The sequence below is a fragment of the Falco naumanni genome, chromosome 4 (assembly GCF_017639655.2).
Source record: "Falco naumanni isolate bFalNau1 chromosome 4, bFalNau1.pat, whole genome shotgun sequence".
NCBI lineage: Eukaryota > Metazoa > Chordata > Aves > Falconiformes > Falconidae > Falco > Falco naumanni.
The window spans coordinates 12,306,290-12,328,289 of record NC_054057.1 but is presented as its reverse complement, the minus strand read 5'-3'; the positions used below and the strand labels follow the sequence as shown (position 1 = coordinate 12,328,289).

Sequence of the window (22,000 nt, the reverse complement as noted above, 5' to 3'; positions counted from 1 at the left end):
ACCTTCGTGTGAATGTACAAATTTAGCAGGCTTTTTGGTTTGGTGTGTGGTTTTTTTTTGTTTTTTTTTTTTTTTTAAATGCAGTACACATTTTCATGTGGTCATTAGTTGAAGACACTCAGAAGCATTTAATTCTCAACCTCTTTCAGTTCCTATTAGTGATGCCCAGTTACAGTAATGCCTACAGGCCTTTCTCACTCCTTTGGGATCCCTCTAAATTATTACATAAATGTAGGAACGACAAGGAAATTGTTGTAGAAGTTGTCACATCTAACCTAATACGGTATATCATCCCTCCAAAACTGGGGGTTATGCTCTGCGGTGCAGCTGTGCTGCTTCCCTGGGTCGGTTGATGGGCAAACTGGGACAGAAGTGCCCAGGTCCTGCATCCCCAGCTGTACTCCAGGGCTTGGGTTCCTGGTGTATCGGGAAGGATATGTGGCAGAGGGGGAGGATTCATCTCCTTCCATGCAATATCTGGGACGTGGGGCTTGAGACCTTGGTTCTCTTATGTCAGATCTGTGTCTCCAGGGCAATTAATAGTAGTCTGTCCTTTTCTGCTGGGCTGGAGCAAGTCATTTGGGGCATAGAAAAAAAGCGGTTCTTCAGCTCCTTGTGGAGATGCCAAGCTCTTACCTCAGCTCCCCAAAATCAATGGTATAAATACTTGATTTAAGAAAAAAAATTGATAAAATGACAAAAATAAATTTAGTAGCAAATAAAAATATGTAAGTATTGGGTACATGGAGCAGGTTTGTAACACTTTCTTTGTGAACGTTGATGACAAGTGTGCAAAAAAAGCCTGAAATACCCACCTAGTTCTCTTAAATGTGTGACTTTCAACGGTAGGTTTTTTGTTTGTAGCTACTGAGATCACCAATTCTCCCATGCATGAAACATGTTTGACTTTTCACAGTATTACTTAATCTGAAATAGTCCTTTTCAGCTAGCAATTTGGTAAGGAATTTCCCAAACATGTGGTGTAGCTCAGATGATTCATTGCTTTTTGCTTCTCCTTTTAGAGGGTTGCAAAACTCAATAAAACAGCAGTTCAGCTTTTAATCTGAGCACAGTAGTTTGTGGAACAGCAGAGCAATCAAGAGTCTTTCAAGCTGCCTCTGTCTTCCAAAATTAATTGCTTGATTTTTATTATGCACTTGCAGGAATTTGTAACTGTCTTGGTGCGAGACCCCAGGACACAGAAAGAAGATTCATGGCATTCTTACATAGACTATGAAATATTTATTCATGTAAGTATAAAAATATTGGCACAGATTCTTTGGGCTCTTATTGCAGCTTCTGTCCAAGCCAGGGTTCTCCTTGGGGTACTAATGGAATTTCTTGACACCACTTCTGGGAGGCTGGAGATGCAGTGGAACAGGTAAGGAGGGTTGGCCAAAGGCTGTGTAAGTCTGGCAGAGCTCGGAGTTGAACCTGGTGTCGTGTTGACATGTGCACTCCACAATGTCTTGCAACAGAGACTATTCTTAGCTTTACTTATCAGCTAGGAGACTGTCATAGTCAGCGATGTCTTACCCATTACAGAAAAATTTTGATGCTCAGGTAGTCATGGGAAACCAACTTTCTTCTCAAGTAATTATCTGCTTATTTGTACTTAAAATTCTTGGTTTGTTTTATTATTTGCTTTCTGCAGTGTGGTTTCCAGTGTATCTTGATGTTCATATTATGCTAGTTTAGTAGTGCTTGGGTATGTCAAGTAACTACATTTGGGCTTGTGATTGTAGTCTACCATATATTAATGGGAATGCACTTAGAATTACAGTTCTGTTCAGATTTCTGACTGTAATTCTAAGTCTGTCCTATGCATTATATTGATTTGTTGATTATTCTTCTTTGGTGGATGACATATGGAAAAAGTTTCCCAAGTCTAGATCCAGGGATTTAATTGCAATGAAAAAATATTTTTGTGAAGTGTATCTGCCATCAGGTGAAGAATTTGAGAACACAGAGTTACATGGTTAACTGGGCACAAGGCTGAAAGCGTTTCCTTGCTGTGTGGGAGAGTTAAGCGTTCAGTGTAATGAGAGCAAGCAGTCAAATGATGGCTTATTGAATGTCCAGCGTGCCAAGAACTTCTCTCCTGTGTGGCAATCAGAGCTGTGAAACTTCTCACGTTTTGCAGTGCAATTTAAGTACTGGTCCCAAAGCAATTCTAATTTTGACTTCTGTTAAATAGAGTTTCTGTTCATTTGGCGGGGCAGGTGCTGTATTACTGTTTCACAGGCATTGGTGCCTCTGGCTAGAAGTATATTACTGGCTATCTCTGTGACTGCTAAGTTGGGGTGATGTTATTTAGACCCAGTGTGTTGCAGTTTAACCCCCGCCGGCAACTGAGCACCACACAACCACTTGCTCGCTGTCCCCGACTCCCGAGCAGGATGGGGAGGAAGAGAATCAGAAGGGTAAAAGTGTGAAAACTTGTGGGTTGAGATAAGAACAGTTTAATAATTTAAATAAATAAATTTAATTAAAATCAAAATAACAGAAATAAAAGCCAAGAAAAACAAGTGATGCAAATGGAAACAATTGCTCATCACTGACTGACTGATGCCCAGCCACTCTCTGAGCAGCGGCCCCCCAGCCAACATTCCCCCAGCTTTATATGCTGAGCAAGACGCCATATGGTATGGAATGTCCCTTTGGTCAGTTGGGGTCTGCTGTCCCGGCTGTGTCCCCTGCCAGCTTCTTGTGCACCCCCAGCCTGCTCGCTGCTGGGGTGGGCTGAGGAGCAGAAAAGCCCTTGGCTCTGCGTAAGAACTGCTCAGCAGTAACTAAAACGTCCCTCTGTTACCAGCACTGTTTCCAGCACAAATCCAGGACATAGTCCCATACTGGCTACTGGGAAGAACATTAACACTACCCCAGCCAAACCCAGCATGCAGTGTTAATGTGATTCAGCACTGGGCATCTCTGAAGCTGATAAGCATCTGCTCAGCTTCCTACCAGCCAGAGACCAAGCCTCTAAGTCAGTCCTACCATCCAGGCTTCTCAATAGATTCAAAATCTTGGGTCTGCTAGGCTCTTGAACCAGCTGGGTTCCCCTTCTGCCCAGCCTCTAGAGCATCTGGCTTCTTAAACCGTGAGGTATCCCAGGTACTTGTCCCAGAAAGCTGCATCTTTGAGCCCTCTGCAACCTGCATCATGTGGCTGCCCGGGAGTCGGGGCTCCTGCCAGGTTGAGGGAGGTTGGACTGCAGGCAGATTTGTAACGGAGAACTGCCTGGTTAGGTGGGATTTCATCTAAGTGTATGCTCCACAGGACAATTTGGCAAAAGTTTTTTAATTTCCGTGAATTATTTCTCTTCTGATGAATTAGCACTTTTCTAGTGGACTAATAGTGTTCTGTGGGAAAATTTCTAACTGCTGCTACTTGTGGAGAGCAGTCACATTGGTTTCTTTGATTTGATTTAAGTAGGTTTGCATACTGGAAGAACTCTATGTAGCTAACTTTTTAGGATTGTACTAGTATCGTTAAACATGATTTTTCTCACTGCAAGGATTGGCATTATCTGCTGGAACTTTGCTCTGAGGTCTTTTTTCCCATTACTGCAAGTTATACCGTAATTCAGGTCTTTTTCATCACTTTTTCTTCTTAAAAGCAAAATATTTCCCTGAGAAGCAGTAAAAGCTGTCACCAGTCCTGCCTGAGGTGAAGCACAGTCCTTAACCTAAACTGAATTAATGTCAAGCTTTCCATTGGTGTCTCAGGGATTAGCATCTTGGATGTTTTTAATACCATGCCTGCACTTAAGCTGATTTACAAAGCAAAATGTTTTTTTTATTTCCGAACAGACAAACAGTATGTGCTTTACAAGGAAAACATCCTGTGTTAGACGACGCTTTCGAGAATTTGTTTGGCTTCGGCAGAGGCTTCAGAGCAACGCAGCACTTATGTGAGCAACTTCATATAATTTATATGAAGTTTCATATAATTCATATAATTTATAATTCTATTTAATAATCTGTCAGTCATGGAAGAGGAGGATTGTTTCATCTTAACTATGAAAATTACAGAAGTCAGAGCTGGAAAGTGCCCTGTGTTTCTTACTAGCACAATTTTATTCTGTACAAGGGATTTTCTCTGCTTTAAATCTGGAAGAATGTTGTTTGTACTGATAGCCTTTGTTTGGTGAGCCCCCCTCTAATTTGTAACAGATTTGATCTGTGTTTCCTTTGCTATGCACAGGCAGCAGAAATAGCAATCTAATGTAGGTGTGTGCCCTACATTATGTATGTACATTATTATTATGTACAAATGTAGGTGTGTCTGTGCTTCTAGGATGGGCTTAAGTTTTGCAAGGACCGTGAGAGACCCAGCCAAACATGCATGCGGGCTTAACAACTGGACCAGAAAACTCAGATTAAATTATTTTTTTCTTTGAGGTGTGTGAAAAGCCTTCCAGTTTCACAATCTTGTGTTCCCAAATTCAATTTCGTGAGCTTCTGGAACATGACCTGCGATTTTTCACGTGCTCGGGGTTGGCATTTGCTTATTGCATTTCTCTCCGCTGTTTCAGATTAGGTTTTAACTCTGTATTTGCTTTTTCTTTTATAAAGACAGCTACCTGAACTGCCATCTAAAACTCCCTTTTTCAATATGAACAATCCTCACCACGTGGACCACCGCCGGCAGGGTCTGCAAGAATTCCTGGAAAAGTAAGTACAGCCCATCCTAGAGATGTTGGCATTTTTATGATGTCATCAATTGCTGGTTTAAAATAGCTCATCCCTGGTACTTGAGAGCCACCATGTGGTCATCTGTACGCTTACACATTCGGTTTTATTTTATTTGCACAGTCGTATTTCATACATGTGACTTCAGCTCTATTGATTACAAGGAAACCTCAGCCGGGGCTTTTCCGTTGTGTTTAACTGCACTGGTTATAGATAATCGTTTATGCATATCTCTCACTTTCCAATTGTGTACTAAGGTTGGGAGGCCTTTCACCGTGCTGTCTCTTTCAGCTTTCAAGAATGAGCAAGATACCCTCATACAAAGAAACGGTCTCAGTCTTTATCTTCATGAAAAAAATCAGTGTCTCTGTGGGCTAAACTCCTGGGAAAATTCTGTAGTGAGATCTCCTAACACAGATATCTCCTATAATGCCAGTTCCTTTGTTTACCACTCCCACTCACGTAAATAAGCTCTAGCAGCTGTGACCATTTCCAGTACAGCTGTGATCTGTATAAAATCATTCCTCAGACTTGGCTAGAGCCTGACCTGTGTTACAAGGGAGTGCTGTGTGAGCTTCGGTACTGCATCCCTCCGGCCCACAGCTGTAACCACATCACCTTCTGCAGTGACGGAGACCTTGTTGGTATAATTTTCTGCTTTCTCTGCCATTCTTGTAGTACCCTGGCACTGCGGGTGTGAGAGCAGGCTGCTCACAGCTGCTGGGGCAGGAACTGTGCCTACGTTTGCAGGCTGCCTTTAGCTCCTACTTGGGGTAAGGGCATGGTAAAACACTACGAGTAGAGACTATGCATCATCATCTTTCAGTATCAATGTTTCCATTAATCAGAACTCCATAAGCAAAGGGCAAAAGCAAATCAGTTAAGTAGGCTTTAAGCCTTGCGGTCAGTGGGTGGAAGAAATACTAGACTCGCTGTTTTTCCAGTCATCGTATTATAGCTATAAGCCTCCCTAACAGACAACAAATCATTGGTCCTGAGGTGTATTTGTTAAGCTTAACAGCTTGAAGACAGGGTGAGCTAACTGCTGCAGGAATAATATTCTGTATACAGTTATATAGGATCTGTGGCCAAAAGGATAGCCAATAAATACTGGTTGAAGGCATGTGAGACAGGGAAGGGAAAGCAGGAAAAGATCAGAGTTTTTTTTCCGTGTCTCAGAGAGGAAGGACAGTGAAATAGAGCGACTGTGCTTCTAGAGGCAGTAATATTAATGGTCATGTGAAGGGTGTGATAGTTCAGGTCCCTGGATCTGAGCAGTTCTAGCTTAGCTGTGTGCCTGATGCAGTAGTGCATTTCCAAAATCACTTTCACTTCAAAATGGCGAAGAGGCCGGTCTGGTAACAAGGTACAGTTTTTCAGCATGAAAAATATTTACAACCACAGTTTGTGCTTCAGAAGGCGAAGGAGGGAGGTCGCTTCTTTTTAAAACGCATCCACACTCTCCAGTTTTTGGGAAGTCTGTAGTTTAAATGGGTACTGACGGCATGTGGGGCAAACGTAAAACTACTTTGATGCCGTTAGTCCAGCGGTTACCTGTTGTGATTTAAATGTTTGAACTTGGATGGTGTTTAGAAAGGTGTCAGCTTGCTGTCGGCCCTGGGGAACAGCTGGGAGGAATTTTCAGGGAGAGAATTGTGCTGTGCTGAGTTGGCTTGGCAGTACGTGCTGTATCATTGCCCTCTGCTGGCTGGCACCTCTGCGCTGCTGCTGCTGCTTTGTACTGGCTCAGACTGCCATGGTGCTTCCCCCCACCTTTTTTTGAGTCTGAATCGAAGGTTATGATTTCTTCCTCTGAAATTGGATTTGTGGGGCTCTTTAACAAGTGTGTGTGTGTGTGTATATATATATATATAAATATGTATATACACCCCCTTGAATTTAGTAAAGTTCTAGGTCTAGGTGCTGCGTGTTCTGGAGCGCAGCAGTGCTAGGGCAAGTGGGACCTTCCTGGTGTATTAGAAGCGGGGTGGGAAGGGGCCCAGCAAGGACCCGCATCGGGCGCTGTAACCCAGAACTGCAAAGCTGAGTGCTCCATTTGCCCCCGCAGCAGCGGCAGTCGCCGCACACACGCTCACAGCCCCGCTGGTGTTTCTTTGTGGCAGTGGGAAGCAACGGGATTCGAGCCTAGATGGGCTTGTCAAGGGATGGGTTCGCAGGCAACACCTTTCAAATGCCTGCATGTGATGCAGGGACCTTAGCTCCTTGCTGCACTCCGTGTCTTGTGAGGTTATCGGCATCCAGGGTATCTCTGAAACAGAGCTCAGACCCTTCGCAGTCCCTGCTCGTGCCCTGTGCCCGTTGCTGCGTGAGCAGCTTGCTGGAGTGTCTGCCTGGGCAGGAGCCACGTGCCCGAGGAGTACGGAGCGAGCAGCTGGAGGCTCTCCAGTGCTCAGCTTCTGGCCCCGGGAGCATCCCCACGCTGTCTATATGCGGATGGCCATGAAGTTCTGTCCTCCTCCTTCACGTGTCGCTCCGGAACGAGTCAGCACGTGGCAAGGTGTGTGCTTACACAGAGCCTTGGTGAAGCCCCTCTGCGCCGAGCCCAGTAGTGACAGAATTAGGCCAGCAGCTGGAAAGCTATAGCAAAGCGCTAGAGTTTGGTGGAATCTGGAAATGGGTGTCCCATTTTGCTTTGGCTTTGCGGCACAAACGCAGGGCGAGACCTGCTTGTCTTATAGGTTATTATCTCTGAGTGATGAAGAGCTGTAAAGCTCACTTCTTGTCTGGGCATAATTTAATATTTCAAGAGGCCATTTGCATTAACGGAAGTCAGCTAGTCCCTTTTCAATTATGAATTACTTAGTAAGAATAAGGAAAATTATGTGTTTTGTCCTGGTAAGTATCCTCATCCTTTGAGGATGTCTGTAAATTCACATGAAAAGCTTTATTCTTAAATTAGAGGTCTAAATTAAAACCACTATCTTATAATATTAGGTTCTGTAAGATCATCGCTTTCATCATTGTTTCATCCCTTTGTAGGTGCATGGGTTTAATTTCAGGATTTAGATTACCTTCACAGAGATCATTTGAGTTTGCTTATGAGAAAACTAACAAAACCATTTTAAATGAGGTTGGGTTAAATTTTAATTGAATACAGCTGGATCCCCCAGAATTTTGTGGTTTAGGAAAAAGGATGGTTTTCAAACACGCGGTTTATGATGGGGTGGAAGGTATACTAGGGGTTCTGAGAAATGCAACACTTAGATGCACAGGAGATGAAGGGCAGGCGGCGTTGCTGGTCCGGCTCGCTGTGTGTTGGGCGCTCTCAGCGCTGGAGCGAGCAAGCCACCCTCAACTCGGCTGCCTAAGGCAGAGCTGTTCTCTGGAGGTGGCTGAGGGTTTGCCCTCCTCCTCACACCTCCTTACTGTCCCCACCACCGTCCCACAAGCAGGAGCTGGCGCGGGCTCAGAGGACCCTCCCAGAGGTGTCTCCACCAGGTGTTCTCTCAGGGATGTGGAAAGTGGGAGACTGGCTCCAAAAGGGATGGATGCCAGCTTGCTGGGGCTCAGTTGGAAGCGTTGGTGACAGTGGGGCAGGTGGGATCTCCTTAGGTAAGTAGTGGTTGCCTCTTTCCAGTGGAGCCTTGCTAATATTTCCTATCCGGCGAGCGAAGCGAGCAATGCCGAGCAGGCGTGTGTCGCTTAATCCTTTCCTACGTGTACACATTATCGGATGCCCAGCAGTTGCTTCGCAGTTGCTTGCTGTCAGGAACGCTTCCCCCTTCTAAAAAATGAAGGAGGAAAGAGAGTTGGCTTTTTGTAAGAGGCAGCTGGGGGCTTTGTTTGCTGGGGGCTGGGGCTGAGGGCTGGCTGCTCAACAGAGGGCACCACAGCACCGGCTGTCACCGCCGCCTCCCAGCTCCTGGCTTTTTCCCTTGCTCTCCTGATAGGATGTAAATGGGCAGAGTAAATTTGTCGAAAACAAAATCGGAGTGTTAACCTTCCACACGCATGCAAGCGTGCATCTGTCATTGTATTAGGTTACAGTAGATACAGGAAATCTTTAGTTAGGATTAAGTTGTACTGTTCAGCCATATGTTGTTCTCCTCCAGCACAACAGTGTATAATATACCTAATAAAATCATGTTGAAGAAAACCAGATTTTGGACCTTGTCCAAATAAGATAAAACACATGTTTTGTCTTTTGCAAATGTTCTTGCTATAACACGGGAAGGAGAAATACTCCTCATATAGTATCCAGCTTTTCCTCAAAAATGACATTATTTCCTCTGGTTGTGAAGTGACATATTTTTTTTCGGCCCTGCTTCTTTAAAGGTCCATAGATCACAAGCATTTACTGAAAGCTTACAAATAAAGATTCACATGATGATAAAAAATGATTTTATTATCTCTAATTCAAATGTAGAGCCTTATCCTGCAGCCCCCTTAATCACGTAAGCAGTCATTATGCATGTGAGCAATCTGGCGGAGAGGAGTGAGATCTCTGACAAGTAATGACCACTGATGGAATCAAGACTTGCAGGGTTTAGCCTTTCATTCTTATTCCAGGCGTGCATAGAAAGTCTGTTGTTCTCTTAAGTACGCTCAGTCAGTTTATAGGAATTATCACTGTGAGCTGTGACTCTTCCATTAGCGCGGCAGCAGCGAGAACTGATTTACATCGCTGTAACCCCAGCTTTGCACTAGCGCTGGCTGCAATAAAACTGCTGGAGGAGCACTGGGAGTGCTACTGGTTGTGTTGAGACTGCGCACGCGTTCAGCCTCTGCGAAGACATCAGTATATTAATATTACGACGCCCCGCCTTTCCTCTTGCCTTTTTAATTTGTTAGGTGGTGGTTTGTAATTTTGGTATTTTTTTTTTTAGAGTCCTTGGAGCCAAATATATTTTTTAGATATACAGCCCTTCACATGGTGAGTCCCCAGGACAGCGAAAGCCCTGGAGGGTGACTGCTGTACCAGCACTTAATACCAGTAGTACCATCTGGTGACAAATGTAACAGTTATTTCCTTGAAGGAGTATTTTGAACAGGAAAACATAACGCTTACGGATAGCACAGAATTTATTTTTCATTTTGATTGCTTGAAGAACGCAATTAAAAAGCAATCTAACCTGTTGGTTCAGAGGGGGCGGGAAAAGCAGAAGTTATTTTTTAATTAACAGAAAGAAGAAATGCTTTAAGGGTATGCCTGGGTGAAAGGTGATCATGTATTTACTTTCAGGATGGTTTTAAATGGTTCGCAAAAATGCAGAGTGTTTGGTCCCTTCCCCCCCCTTGTGAACATAGATATCCATACTATATATACACATCTGTGTGTATGTATGTGTGCTTAGCTTTATGAACATCTTTCCATTTTTTCGCCTTGGTTTCTCTGCGCTCCTTTTGCCTCCAGATGGCACTATGAAGCAGAAAAGAAAATTACTGTGAAATAATGAGTCCAATGTAAAGTAAAATTGGAAATTGAATTATAGCTGCAGAGAAAGGACAGTAGCCTTGAGGTCCTGATCAGTCTGTACTCTTATCACTTTTGTTTGCTGTTCCATGTGTTAGGTTACTGCCGAGTTAATAACAGTGCTTTAGCAGTTCAAGGCTGAGCAGAATTGTACTGGACACGAAATAAAGCTAAAATGAATTTGTGTCCAATATCATTGACATTAGTGCTCATTACTTCTCTGGTGTAATGCCTCAAACCATCTAAAATCAATTTTAAAGATTACCCATTATTTTATAAAGAAAATAAAATACATTTCAAACAGCAACAGAGCTGTAAGTGTAGCATAATCTCATGAAGAGTTAGTTACTTGTGTTTTTGCTGGTTGGCAGGAAACTTTTGAAGGTACAGCGAGAGGAAAATCTGTGAAACTAAATGCCATACACAGAATTTAATGTCTTGGCTTTTTGATGGGTTACTTGGTATTAGACACGCAAATGTTAGAATTGCAGAAATGTGCGTCCCCTCATTGTGCTCGTAAGCCTGCGAAAAACAGTAACTCCAGTTACTCTACTGTAAACTCCAGCATGTTATTTTATTTTTTTTCTTAGGGGTGGGTGGGTGCTGGTTTTTGTTTGTTTTGGTGTTTTGTTTTTTTTTTTTGTGGTTAAGAGGAAGAAAATAGGAAGGAGAATATTTACTCCCACGGTTACATAAACTATAAACGTGGATTTATTGTATGGAATGATACTTTTTTTTTACTTTTGTTGCAATGTTTGCCTTTGTTTGGAATGTATGTTTATCAAGAGTCAAGGCTGAAGTCCTCTTTTAGTGGCTGCTGAATGATGGCTTTTCAAACTGTATTCATGAAGCTGTTGCTGTCAAGGTGTGTAGACCTGTAAATTCTGTGTTTTAAATCATTTTTACACAGCACTTGCTGGCTTCTTTTAGACTACGAAGTTTTTCTGTATATTAATACACTGTGGGCATTGATTTTTTTTTTTTACAGATGTCTATTTGCTGTGTTTGTTTTATGGTAAAATTGTGAGAATTTAGATTGGATTAAAAAGGCTTTCTCTGGGTATGAAAGTGTGCTTATTTGAACTTCAACAAAGTCTGGTCCAAGACTGAATTTCAATGCACCTGGTAGATCACTGGGGTCATTGCAGACATTTCCTCATTGGAAGGTGTCAAAGTTTGAGTTATTTGGTTGAGTCTGTGCGTGTGTGTTTACAAATTCATAGGCAAATGAAATGTGCATGTACACAAATATCCCACGCTTTCAGTTAGGTATCTCTTATTACTTATTTTGATTGGAGAGATTTTTATAGGCTTAGATGAAGCTGGAAATCCTTTTGTGTATTTATTAAAGGTTATTGTAATGTTGGCTGCTTTAGAGAACAGTTTTCTGAATGTATCTGTGTTTTAAAACGTTACAGTCCAAACACACCATTAATTTTAATTGAGAGAAGGAACCAATCAGTTATGCCTTTCATTTTAGTCAGAGTACCAATAGAATGCAGTATTTCAATCTGCTTTTGGTAGTTATTATAATAAAGTCATCTCTTGTTTCCTATTGCATAGCAATTATTTTTTTTTGGTAATGAATGTAATCTAAATGGGAAGAAAGAGATAAATATTTACTCTTAATAGTTTTGATTTGTTTAAAGATACTTGAATAATTTTTGGTGGAGCAGTACTGTTTGGCATGGTCATAGGCTCTGATGACTTTATTACATGAGTAAAATTGCATGTGCATATTGAAAAGTGTGTGCCTTGTTGTTCTAGGATTTATGTATTAAAGAATTCCTTCTATAGAGAAATGTTGCAGCAAAGTTCCTTCCCCCCCCCCCCCCCCCCGCAAAATAGTCACGATCTTCAATTCTCAGTCCTTGTAAAAGTATCTGTACAACTTTCTGTGTTACTGGAATGTATTGTATTATGTTTACTCTCACTTGAGGTAGGTAAATACTATGTGCTAAATTTACTCGAACTCTTAATTTATAATACATATAAACCAAATTTAAAAATGGACTTTTGAAAAGAATGGCTGGAATGAACTTGTACTTAAGACTCCCTGAAAACTGTTTGCAAGTAAATTTAAATCAGCGTTCAGTATTAGCATTTTCATTCTAGCTTAAATGTACACGTATTTGTGAAAGTGCAAATGATCTCGGCTGGTGTTGGCTCTGTCATTTACAGGTATTTCAAAGTCCTGACACTGCGTGTGTATGAAGTCCTCTGTGTCTGTACACACTTCTTTCCCCACCAAAGAAACTGGTGACATGTTGTAACGTCTAGAAAAGCTTAGCTATTAAAAAAACCTCCCCAAAACAGAGCTCTCAAATGGAGACCAAATTTTTAAAAGAGTATATGCCTCTAACTGCCTAAAAATCATTAATTGATCCATGTGGTAATAACAGATGGTTAAATTGAAGAAATGTCCTTGAAGTTATTCTAATAGCAGATGTGCCTAACTATTAGCTTCGTGGGTTTACTTGCCTGAAATTCCAAATAATGTAATAAGAAAGTAACACACACCTAATCATTTTAATATGTTCATTACCTTCTGTTACTGATTTGGGATTCATCTGAAAACTTAAAAAGCAGGACATGATTGAGAATTTGTTCTGGTAGAAGACTTTACATAGATGCACATGCGGACGTAGATTCTAAAAACATTTGTCCTTTTTTCTTCTTCCAGGGTCCTACAAGACGCATTATTGCTTTCAGACAGTAGGCTTCACCTCTTCTTACAGACTCAGCTGAGCCCAGAAGATATGGAGGCTTGTGTGTCGGGACAGACCAAGTACTCCGTGGCTGATGCGATTCATAAGTTTGCCTCTTTGAACAGACGTTTTCCTGTAGAAGATGAAGAGAGAAAAAAAGGAGAAAACGATGCAGACTCTGATTCAGAGAGGTGATTTCTGTATATCCTTACTTTCTGAGATTATATATACATACATACACACGCGCATGCTTCACTTTTTTTGTTGATGTAATACTAAGATAATGAAAAAATTAATTGACTGAGATTTTATTGAGCTGTGACAGCTCATCATAGAAGTCTTCACACACACCTCCACACTGAATTAATGAATGCAGTAGAAATTCAATTATCTGCATTCTGATTATGTGAATTTCATTTAGTCAGACTTGAATTATTCGCGTTTAAATTATCTTGCTAAAAAAATATCCAACTGCACTCCAAATGGCTAATTAAAAGTCCAAATTTCCTGTCTCTCTTTGTGACTGGAGATAATTAAAGTTCTCCTCTGTTACTCAGGCTTTGAGTGTGTTGTGAAAACCAATTTCCTCCTTTTATTTTTTTTTATTTTTTTCCCCCCCCCTCTCCCCTTTTCTGCAGTTCATCCTCCGGGCTCGGACCTAGTGGTGACAGTATTTCATGTGGATGTAAAGCAAGGCCAGCTTCTGAAGAATCATGAAAAATCATTCCTGTGCTGCGATCTTAAGGACAGCACAGAGCAGTTTCTGCCCCGTTTACTGGTTACGTTTACCATGTAAACGTGGCTGGCTGGTAAAGCGTACCTAAAAGACGCGTTGTCAATACGACCATATGTCCTTACAAAATTTTCAAAACAGACCTTGATACTATTGCTTTGTTGATTTATTATGTATGTTGAGTCAGATCTACGTGCTACCTATTACATTTCATTTTGAGGGACTATTAAAATCTCAGTATTGGGTAAGTCATGCTCTGCTGACATACGTGGCAGTTAAAATATTTTCCCTTAGTGAGTGCATGTCTCACTAAAATAAAGATAACTTAATTCCTCAGCTTAAAAGTTGGTGTATCATATCGAATATATTCAAAGCGTCTTTTTGCAATTTGCATCAGAGAAGTTTCATCTGTAGAAGTCATTTGACATTGGTGATGAAATTACATACCCCACAAGGTATTCACTTTTTAAAGTAGCTCAGCAACATCAGCAAAACAACACTTGTACAAAGTATATGCTGCTGACAATTTGAGATATAAATATATCTTCCCCTGGTCTTTCTGTAGGGTTTATGGAAAGCTTGGTTTTATCATGCATAAGAACCGAAGGCCAAAATTCTTGAGCATGGTGGCTCAGAATGTAGAAATATTAATAAAAATGACATCACTTCTAGGCTCGCTGGAGATTCTCAGTTCCCAGGGAATTACGGATCCTCATTCCCAGTGACAATCCTGGATGCAGTCCATTGAAACCAGTGGCCGAATTTTGCATCGACCTTGGTAGGGCCAGGATTTCCCCCAGCGCGTTTAACTTGAGGCATCGATGTTTGAAGATGCCGGGAGAGATCTTTTAGTTTAGCAGCTGGAACAGGGAGTCTCTCCCTCTCTGAAATGAGTGTCACGTAGCTCTAACGCTGTACGGACGTGGACCTCTTCACTCTTCGGGAGTAACAGGAGCTGCTGGTTGCATTGTGGCCAGAGTTAACGCCTTGGAATAGCTTCGTTCACAAACAAAAGGCAGGCTTGAACACAACTTCATAACCACCACCACTTACTTTGATTAAACGTCCCTTTTGCTCTTCATTGTTAACAGCAGCTGCGTAGTGTCTTGTCCCAGATTCTGTCAAAGGAATATATTTCACTGGGGTGTTGTATTTATATTTGACATTTAACTGCTATTAAAAAGAGCTAGGGGGTCTGATCACCCTAGCAAAGCTCCCATTAACTTCAGTGCTGTAGTTACCGATCTAGAAATGTGTATATATTTTTTTTTATTATTATTATTTTTACAAATTCTGTGGATACTTGCAAAGAAGGAGCATTTTAAACCCATGAATTACGGAAACAATAGATTATTAAATGTCCAGTTAATAAAGGGTAGCATTGTGGGCATGCTTTTTTAAGACATCCAGCTGGGAATCTGTATAATTTTAAAAACATGTTTTATTAACCCAATAATAACATCTCTTAGGTAACTAATTTAAGCCACTGTATTTAGTTGATGGGTAGTGCTTTTGTAAGATAAATATCCTTGTTTCTTTTTGCTTGGTCTTACTGAATTGCACAAATGTATCTATTCACTTTCTCAGCTTGTGTGTGAGTCAGCAACACTATTTTAATGTAAAAGTAGTAACAATTAAAGCAACAAATAATCACTAAAAATAGGTTAAAAAATAGCTGTTATTGCCAGGCAGAGATTTTGATTACTTGACACTTTTTTTTATCCCACACTAAAATGGCACATTACAAGAAAATATGGTTTAACACATTTATTTAAAAGATGGGGAAAATATAACCCCAAAAACTGGAATAATGCCTGACAAAGATATTAATGTTTTTATTTAATGCAATGCCAGGGTAGTGGCGTTTTATTTTGTTTTAAAATATTGAGCTAAACTGTTGAAGCACTTTACAATTCTGGCCTACTAACGCCTCCTCAATATCTGACAAAAATTACAGAAATACAAGGCTGGGAGAGTCTTTGTGGCTATTTTTTATTTTCTAATTCTGGAGCATATCTGTGTGCCAGTGAGTGTTTTCCAAATGAAGATGTTTCAGAAATACTTGTTTTCTAATCGTTCTGTTTTGTTCTGTTATTTACTTTGTCACCCTGTCCCAAAATTCTAAGACTAATACAGCAGAACTTTCTTCCCAGTTTTGACAGAAATTTGTAATTTGTTTAAATATTTTTGATTGTTGTTTGTGTAGCTAGTGTTACTGGAATTTTTCTTACTAAAAGGGAAGGAAGATATATTTCGTGCTTTCTAGTATGTCTTTTGCATCAGCTGTATGTAACTGCACTTAAATGCTTTAAGACATTTTGTCTAATTTGGAACATTAAATGTTGCTGTTGCAAATTTAAATGTTAAAAAAAATATTTTTGATGTCTTTTGTGACTTCAATGATTTGGTGATTTTTTTTAATACACTGTCATATGTTTTGATCAGTTGATCACTGGTATTTTGAGTCTCATTTTTTTGTTTTGAATAACGCTGGTATTTCCAGCTTTTTTTTTTAACAGGCTAATATCTAGTTTATGATATCTAATTATTACTGCTAATTTAGATCTAATTGCAGTAATTCTGCACTGAAAAGCTTCGCTTTATCTTTTGCTTAAACTTTATATTCTCATTTTTATGATGATTTCTTAAAAGCTTTTAAGTCATTAAATAAAACAAGTTACAACTGTCTTGTGTTTAAATCTGCCAGTAACGTTTCCTTTATTTCAATATCAGTATCCTAATCACTTCATGAGTTACCATGTGTAATTGCTCTTTAACTATTTTTGTAGAGATGGAGAGTGTGCGTGTGCATACACACACATGCTCTTGTGTTTGGGGTTGTGGTTGATTTTGTAGAAAATGTAAAAAAGTGGGAAAAAAAATTGCAGTAAGATAAGAAAGATTGTCTTTTGGAATTTAAATTACAGTTTTAATAGCTATGAAGTTTTATAAGCGTTGAGAAAACGTTGACTTTTAAAATGCCCTGTCATGTAACACTGCAAAATTCTGTGTCCGTGGTTGGTTTTGGTGGGGTTTTTTTTGGTTGTTTTTGGGTTTTGTGTGTGTTTGGGTTTTTTTTTTTTGTTGTTTTTTTTTTTGTCATGTGCTGTTGACATTTTTTCTGGAGCCCTCTGTTCTGTACAGGGGTGGCTGGGACTGGCCCTGTTGTCCTTTGCAACGTGCGTTCGGCCGCGGGAAGCACGGCGGCCCTCGCGTGTCCCGCTGCGGCCGGTCCCCCCGGGCCTGCCGGCGAGTACGTTTCTCCTCCAGCTTTTTTTTTTTTTTTTTTTTTTTTTTTTTTTTTTTTTTTTTACAAATGTTGCAAAAATGTAAACCGTGATGGCCGGGCTCGGGAAAGGCCTAGAACGTTCAGGAAAGATGCGATCCTTCTCCTCTCCGGCGTTCTAAGTGCTCTGTGGGGTGCTGAGCCGCTGCGCTGCCGTGGGCCGTCGGACCCCCGCAGGAGACCATTCGCGTCACCTTTGAGAGCGGCCACCGGCCCCCCCCCTCCTCCCCCGGCTACCGGGACCCCCCTCCGGGCTTCGGCGCCCCCTGGGTCAATGTGCGAGGCGCTGTCACGCAGGGGGGCGGCGGTGCTGGGGGGGGGGAAGCTCCGCGTACGAGCGGCGAGTGCGGGGGAAGGGGAGGGCTTAACAGAAATGGGGGGGGGGGGGGGGCGCTGGAGAACAAGCAAAGGAACGGGCTGCAGCAGGGAGCGTCCGCGGGGCGCCGGGAGGCAGGACCGCCGCTCCCCGCCACCGCGCCCCGGCCCTGCCCCGGGGCCGCCCGGAGCGCAGCGGGGGCAGAGCCTTACCTGGGGCCGCCCCGCCCCGCCCCGCCCCGGGGCGCAGGGCTGGGAGCGCGGCTGCGTGCGCGCCCGCGCGTGCCCGCGGTCGCGGCGGCGGGGGGAGGCGGGGGGCGGCTGTCGGGCAGCGGAGCCGCCGGGCCTTGATCCGGTAACTCGTGGCAACCGCAGCCCATGGCAACGGAGGGGGGAGGGGGGGGGGAGCGGGCCGAGGCGGGGGCGGAGGGGCCCGCACGCACGCACGCACGCACGCACTCCCGCAGCGCCCCCTCCCCAGTCCCGCGCCCACGCGCGGCCGCGGGAGTCGCCCGGTTCTCCCCGCGGGGGGCGGCGCGGAGACCGGAGCTGCGCGCCCCCCCCCCGCCCTCCCCGCAGCCCGTCGCTGCGCCCCGCCGCGGGCTCCTTCCTGCCCCCCCGCGCCGGCCGCCGCCGTGGTGCCGCCAGGGGGCGCTGTGGGGCAGCGAGAGGCGCGGGGCGGCGACCCCCGGGCTGGCAGCGCCCCTCATGGCCGCGGCGGCGGGGGGCTCTAACGTCGTTTCCGTTTATTTTTCGGTTTTGCCGCTCCCCCCGCCATCCCCGAGCGCCCCCCGCTGCCGCGCGGCTTCGCTTCCCGGCAGCACAGGGAGGCGCCCACTGCGCTGGGACGGGGCTCAGCGGGGGGGGGGAAAGCTGCACCTGCCTCCCTGGGGCAGCCCCCCTGCCCCCCGCGCGCCGGGCCCCGCGGGGTTTTCTTTTTGTGTTGGTTCTGGGTTGGGTTGTTTTTTTTCTTTTTGTTTTTTTCCTTTTTTTTTTTCCCCCTAGTTTTTTTTCCTTTTTTTTTCCTTTTTTTTTTCCCCTCTTATTTTTTTTTTTTTCTTTTAATATCTTTTACACAAAAGCAATTAGGGGCCAGTGCAAAGCCGAGGCGTGACATTTCGCAGCCCGGTGGCAGGCGGGCGGCACTTAAGCGGAGCCCTTTCTGCGGAACAACAGGAGCCAAAAGGCCCTGTGTCACCCGGTTATGTAAGACACAATCTTGCCTGAAAATGCACAATGAATCGGGAAGGATTTATGTAATTAATTGACCAGTCTTAACCTGTTATCGTGATGTAAGGAATTTGGAACTCATTAATTTGAGCCCTGACAGATTTCATATTAGAGCTGGCAAATATGGATTGAGCCTCTTATTCTTGTAGCAGCTGGAATTTCCATGACAGTGAGGATTAGTGAAGAAGACCTATTGCTGGAGTCAAACTGCCTCTTTTGTAATCAGCAGCCCTGCTCTGCATTAAAGGGGTAATGGGAAAGAGAAAAAAAAATAAATACCAAAAGAAAAAAAAAAAAAAGAAATGTATTCATGTGTGGAGCAGAGCAGGGAAGGGAGAGGAGGGATGTATCCTGGAGTGCGGAGGCACCAGTGCAGGGCTGTCCCGGTCCTGTGGCAAGGAAAACACCCCGAAGGCAGCCCTTTCAGGGCAGAAAGTGCAAGTGGCCAAAGGACAGGTCCGCAGCACCAGTGTGCGGCTTGCAGCCCCTCGCCAGGCCTCTAGATCGAGCCTCCTGCGAGCCACAGAGCACTCGGGGCCGCAGCGTCAGAGGTGCTGGGCGCCGGCTCTGGGCTGCCAAGAGCCAGAGGGATTTAAGGATAGAGAGGTTTGGGTGGTGATCCTGGGGAAGTGGGGACCAGGGGGTACCTGTCTTCCAGCCTGGACCAGGATGCCCTCCCCGGCAGGGAAAAGGATGCTGAGGGTGGGTAAGGACCAGATCTGGTATGAGGACGAGCCTCCATGCCACTGTGGCAGGGGTGACCTCGGCACCTGATATGCCTCAACTTCCCACACACAAAGACAAGAGTAAGAGAACTCCCTTTGTCTGCTGGTTCACGATAACCTTTCAGAATGGTTTTTCATGGTGCCTGGCCGGGGAGGGCCCTCATCCCATTATCATTTCTAGGCATTGATGTAATAGTAATAACATAGAATGCAGGCTGCGTGGAAGCAGGCTAGGAGCTTTTATTTTCTCTCCTGGCAACCTGTTAATGACTGCTCTGGTAGTGAATGCAGTTGTTAGAAATGACTTTAAAAGGTTTCCATGAGGCATCATCGTCTTTCTCCCTGCAAAGTGTTTACCTACTCTTGCGACAAATGCCGTGCAAAGGTGGAGGGGTATTTTTCCTATTCTCATCGTTTCTTTGCTTTATGCTTTTCGGTAGTTGAACATTTTCCCTCCACGATTGCTTAGATACACCGTTTGCTCCGGTGGATCACTTCTGTATAATGACTGGGAGAAGGGAAAAGATGTAAAACTGGGGTATGGGCAGTAAACCTATGACTGTTTGCAAAGGCTGTAGTGGCAAATGCAGATTAAAAATAAAATGCAGCCAATAAGGCCTCTGTGGCTCAAATCCTCTGGACAACTTTGTTCGTGTGCGTGTTGGCTTTGTCTCCCATCAGTGCGTTGGGGTGAATCCTGCTACCAGAACTGGAGCATTCAGTCCTACACCTAGGACTCGCCATGGGACTGAGCACTTGGTGCTGGAGACGTGCCCTTCCCAAACTGCAAAGTCTTTGGGGAAGGACTTCCATGTCTTACTTGGAGGGTTAGGTCTAGCTCTGTGGTAGCCTTTGCATTGCTCTCCTAGTTGTCAACTAATAATCCAGATAGTAGCTTTAATCTCCTTGATTTTAAACAAAAAAAAAAAACCAAACCCAACCCAACAGATTACAATTGGATTGTGCTCCTTCAAACAATATCTTTTGTCTGACTGTCTCCTGATAAATTGAAACATCTTCACACATGTCAACTAGCTCAGATTTCCCCCAGAGGTAGGGAATAATTTATCTTTTATGGTGGTACACAGCCCCGACTCCACCATTGTCTCACCGAGTATTTCTGCTGCTTTTTAGCAATCGGGAGTGGCAAACCCCTCGGTACTGCTGCAGCTATAGGTTTCACTCAAATGTTCCTCTTGTTAACATGTTGATCAGGTACAGCTAATTTCCATCTTAAATGTGCCAGCATATGCCAGAGCTTACAATTATTTCAAACAGCATAACAAAGCATTTTAAAGTTTAAATGGATATTGTAATTATATGTATTTGCGCTTTCGCTGATTCCTTCCCGTGGATATATTTAACCTGTGCTTGAGTTGTAAAGTTTCCTGTGACACCCGTGATTTTGGGTACCTGCAAAATTAAATTCAGTATTTATTACTAGTAGTGTTTTCCCCTCTTTTTTTTTTTCTTTTCTTGTAGGTAAGTCATCAGCTGAGATTAGGTATTTTGTCAGATTCTTACACTATTTTTGCTTTTTGATGGTTGGTCAGAAAGCAAAGCAAACACTTGATATAGAAAACTGAATGAAGAAAAAACCCCACAGCTAAACCTTCTGAACATAAATACATTTGCTTTAGGTATTTTGCAACTTACACCAATACCAAAGGCCTGTTTTAGTTTCTGTGCAGATATGAAATGCTAATTTCACAGTGGAAGTGGTTAAGAAATATCAAACACTGGTTCAGCTGAAGTCAGTGGAAAAAACTTGGTGCTGCATATGCTGAAGGTGAAAAAATTCTGATGGCACTCGGATTAAAAATGACATTCTTGTTTGAACCAATAGGTGGCCTTTTTGAATGTGCTATGGTTAATTTTTTTCCTGAAAAGAGGAAAATGTCTGCTTTGAAGTAGAGAACATTTTCACACAGTAATTTTCAAATATGGTGAAAATGTTTTTTTGTTTCTGAAAGGCAATAGGTAGTAAATGAAGTTCTGGATTTATTTCCTAGTATTCTAGAAGTTTTTGGAATACTTACATTTATCTTAAGTCCTGAGTCTTCAATGCATGACAATAATAGATAATAGCAATGATCAAGTGGACTACTTTATTTTTTGTGTGTTCGTGCTCTCAAAATGCTATATATTTCCAGTTTCTAAGACTTCTCATAGGTTCTTATTTCCTGTTGTTTACACAGGTACTTAAAACAGGTTTAAAAGAACAGTATCTTCTTGTGCGTCAGAAAAGGAGCACTTGTGATTTGTCAGAAGTCACACCTCTGAGCCAAGCATCAGCAATCTTTATTCTATTTTATTTCCTATATAAGCAATACATCTTAAAAGGGTTTTTGCAAGAAAGAAGCAGCCAGCAGCCATGGGTGGCCAAGCTCTCTTAAAAGCCTGGGTCAGGTGGGGGTGTTAAGCACTTGAAAATGGAGACCTGAGTTCTTCAGAACATCCCTCCCTTGGGCCCTGACCCCCTGAGATATTTTAGCAGCTCAATCCCCGAGCTGTGTTTTTCTGGATACATGACTATTTATTTTGTTGGGTTTTTTTTTGCCAGAATTTGGGCTTGTGCTTTTGTCCCTGTGAAGCCAGTGTGAGGCTGAGAGCTGGGCAGGTATCCCAGGAGGGAGGCATCACCTTATTCCTGTCCTGCCCTTGTGGTCTTCTCTTGGCACTTCCTGGTGACCCCTGTCCAAGAGCAGATTCAGAATCACAAGGACTGCTGGTCTGACCCAGTTCTTACGTTCCTTGAAGGCAATAGCTGTCAGGTAGAATTATAGACTGCGCCCAGCGTTCTTACCGTGACTTTGGCCTTTAATTAGAGACCTCAATGTGGGACAGTAGTTCACCAATGAAGTCCAGTGCACCT

General features: G+C 43.2%; 1 protein-coding gene across 1 annotated transcript in view; it reads left to right on the top strand.

The window, feature by feature from the left end:
- The window catches only part of SNX10 (sorting nexin 10), a 37,834-nt gene extending 21,879 nt beyond the window's left edge, over positions 1–15,955 (top strand). The window contains exons 3-7 of the mRNA XM_040592567.1: positions 1,164–1,250; positions 3,813–3,913; positions 4,578–4,676; positions 12,812–13,027; positions 13,475–15,955. Of these exons, the coding sequence (XP_040448501.1) occupies positions 1,164–1,250; positions 3,813–3,913; positions 4,578–4,676; positions 12,812–13,027; positions 13,475–13,553 (582 nt within the window). The 3' untranslated portion in view covers positions 13,554–15,955. The remainder of the gene's footprint in view (positions 1–1,163; positions 1,251–3,812; positions 3,914–4,577; positions 4,677–12,811; positions 13,028–13,474) is intronic.
- Positions 15,956–22,000: the final 6,045 nt, after the last annotated feature.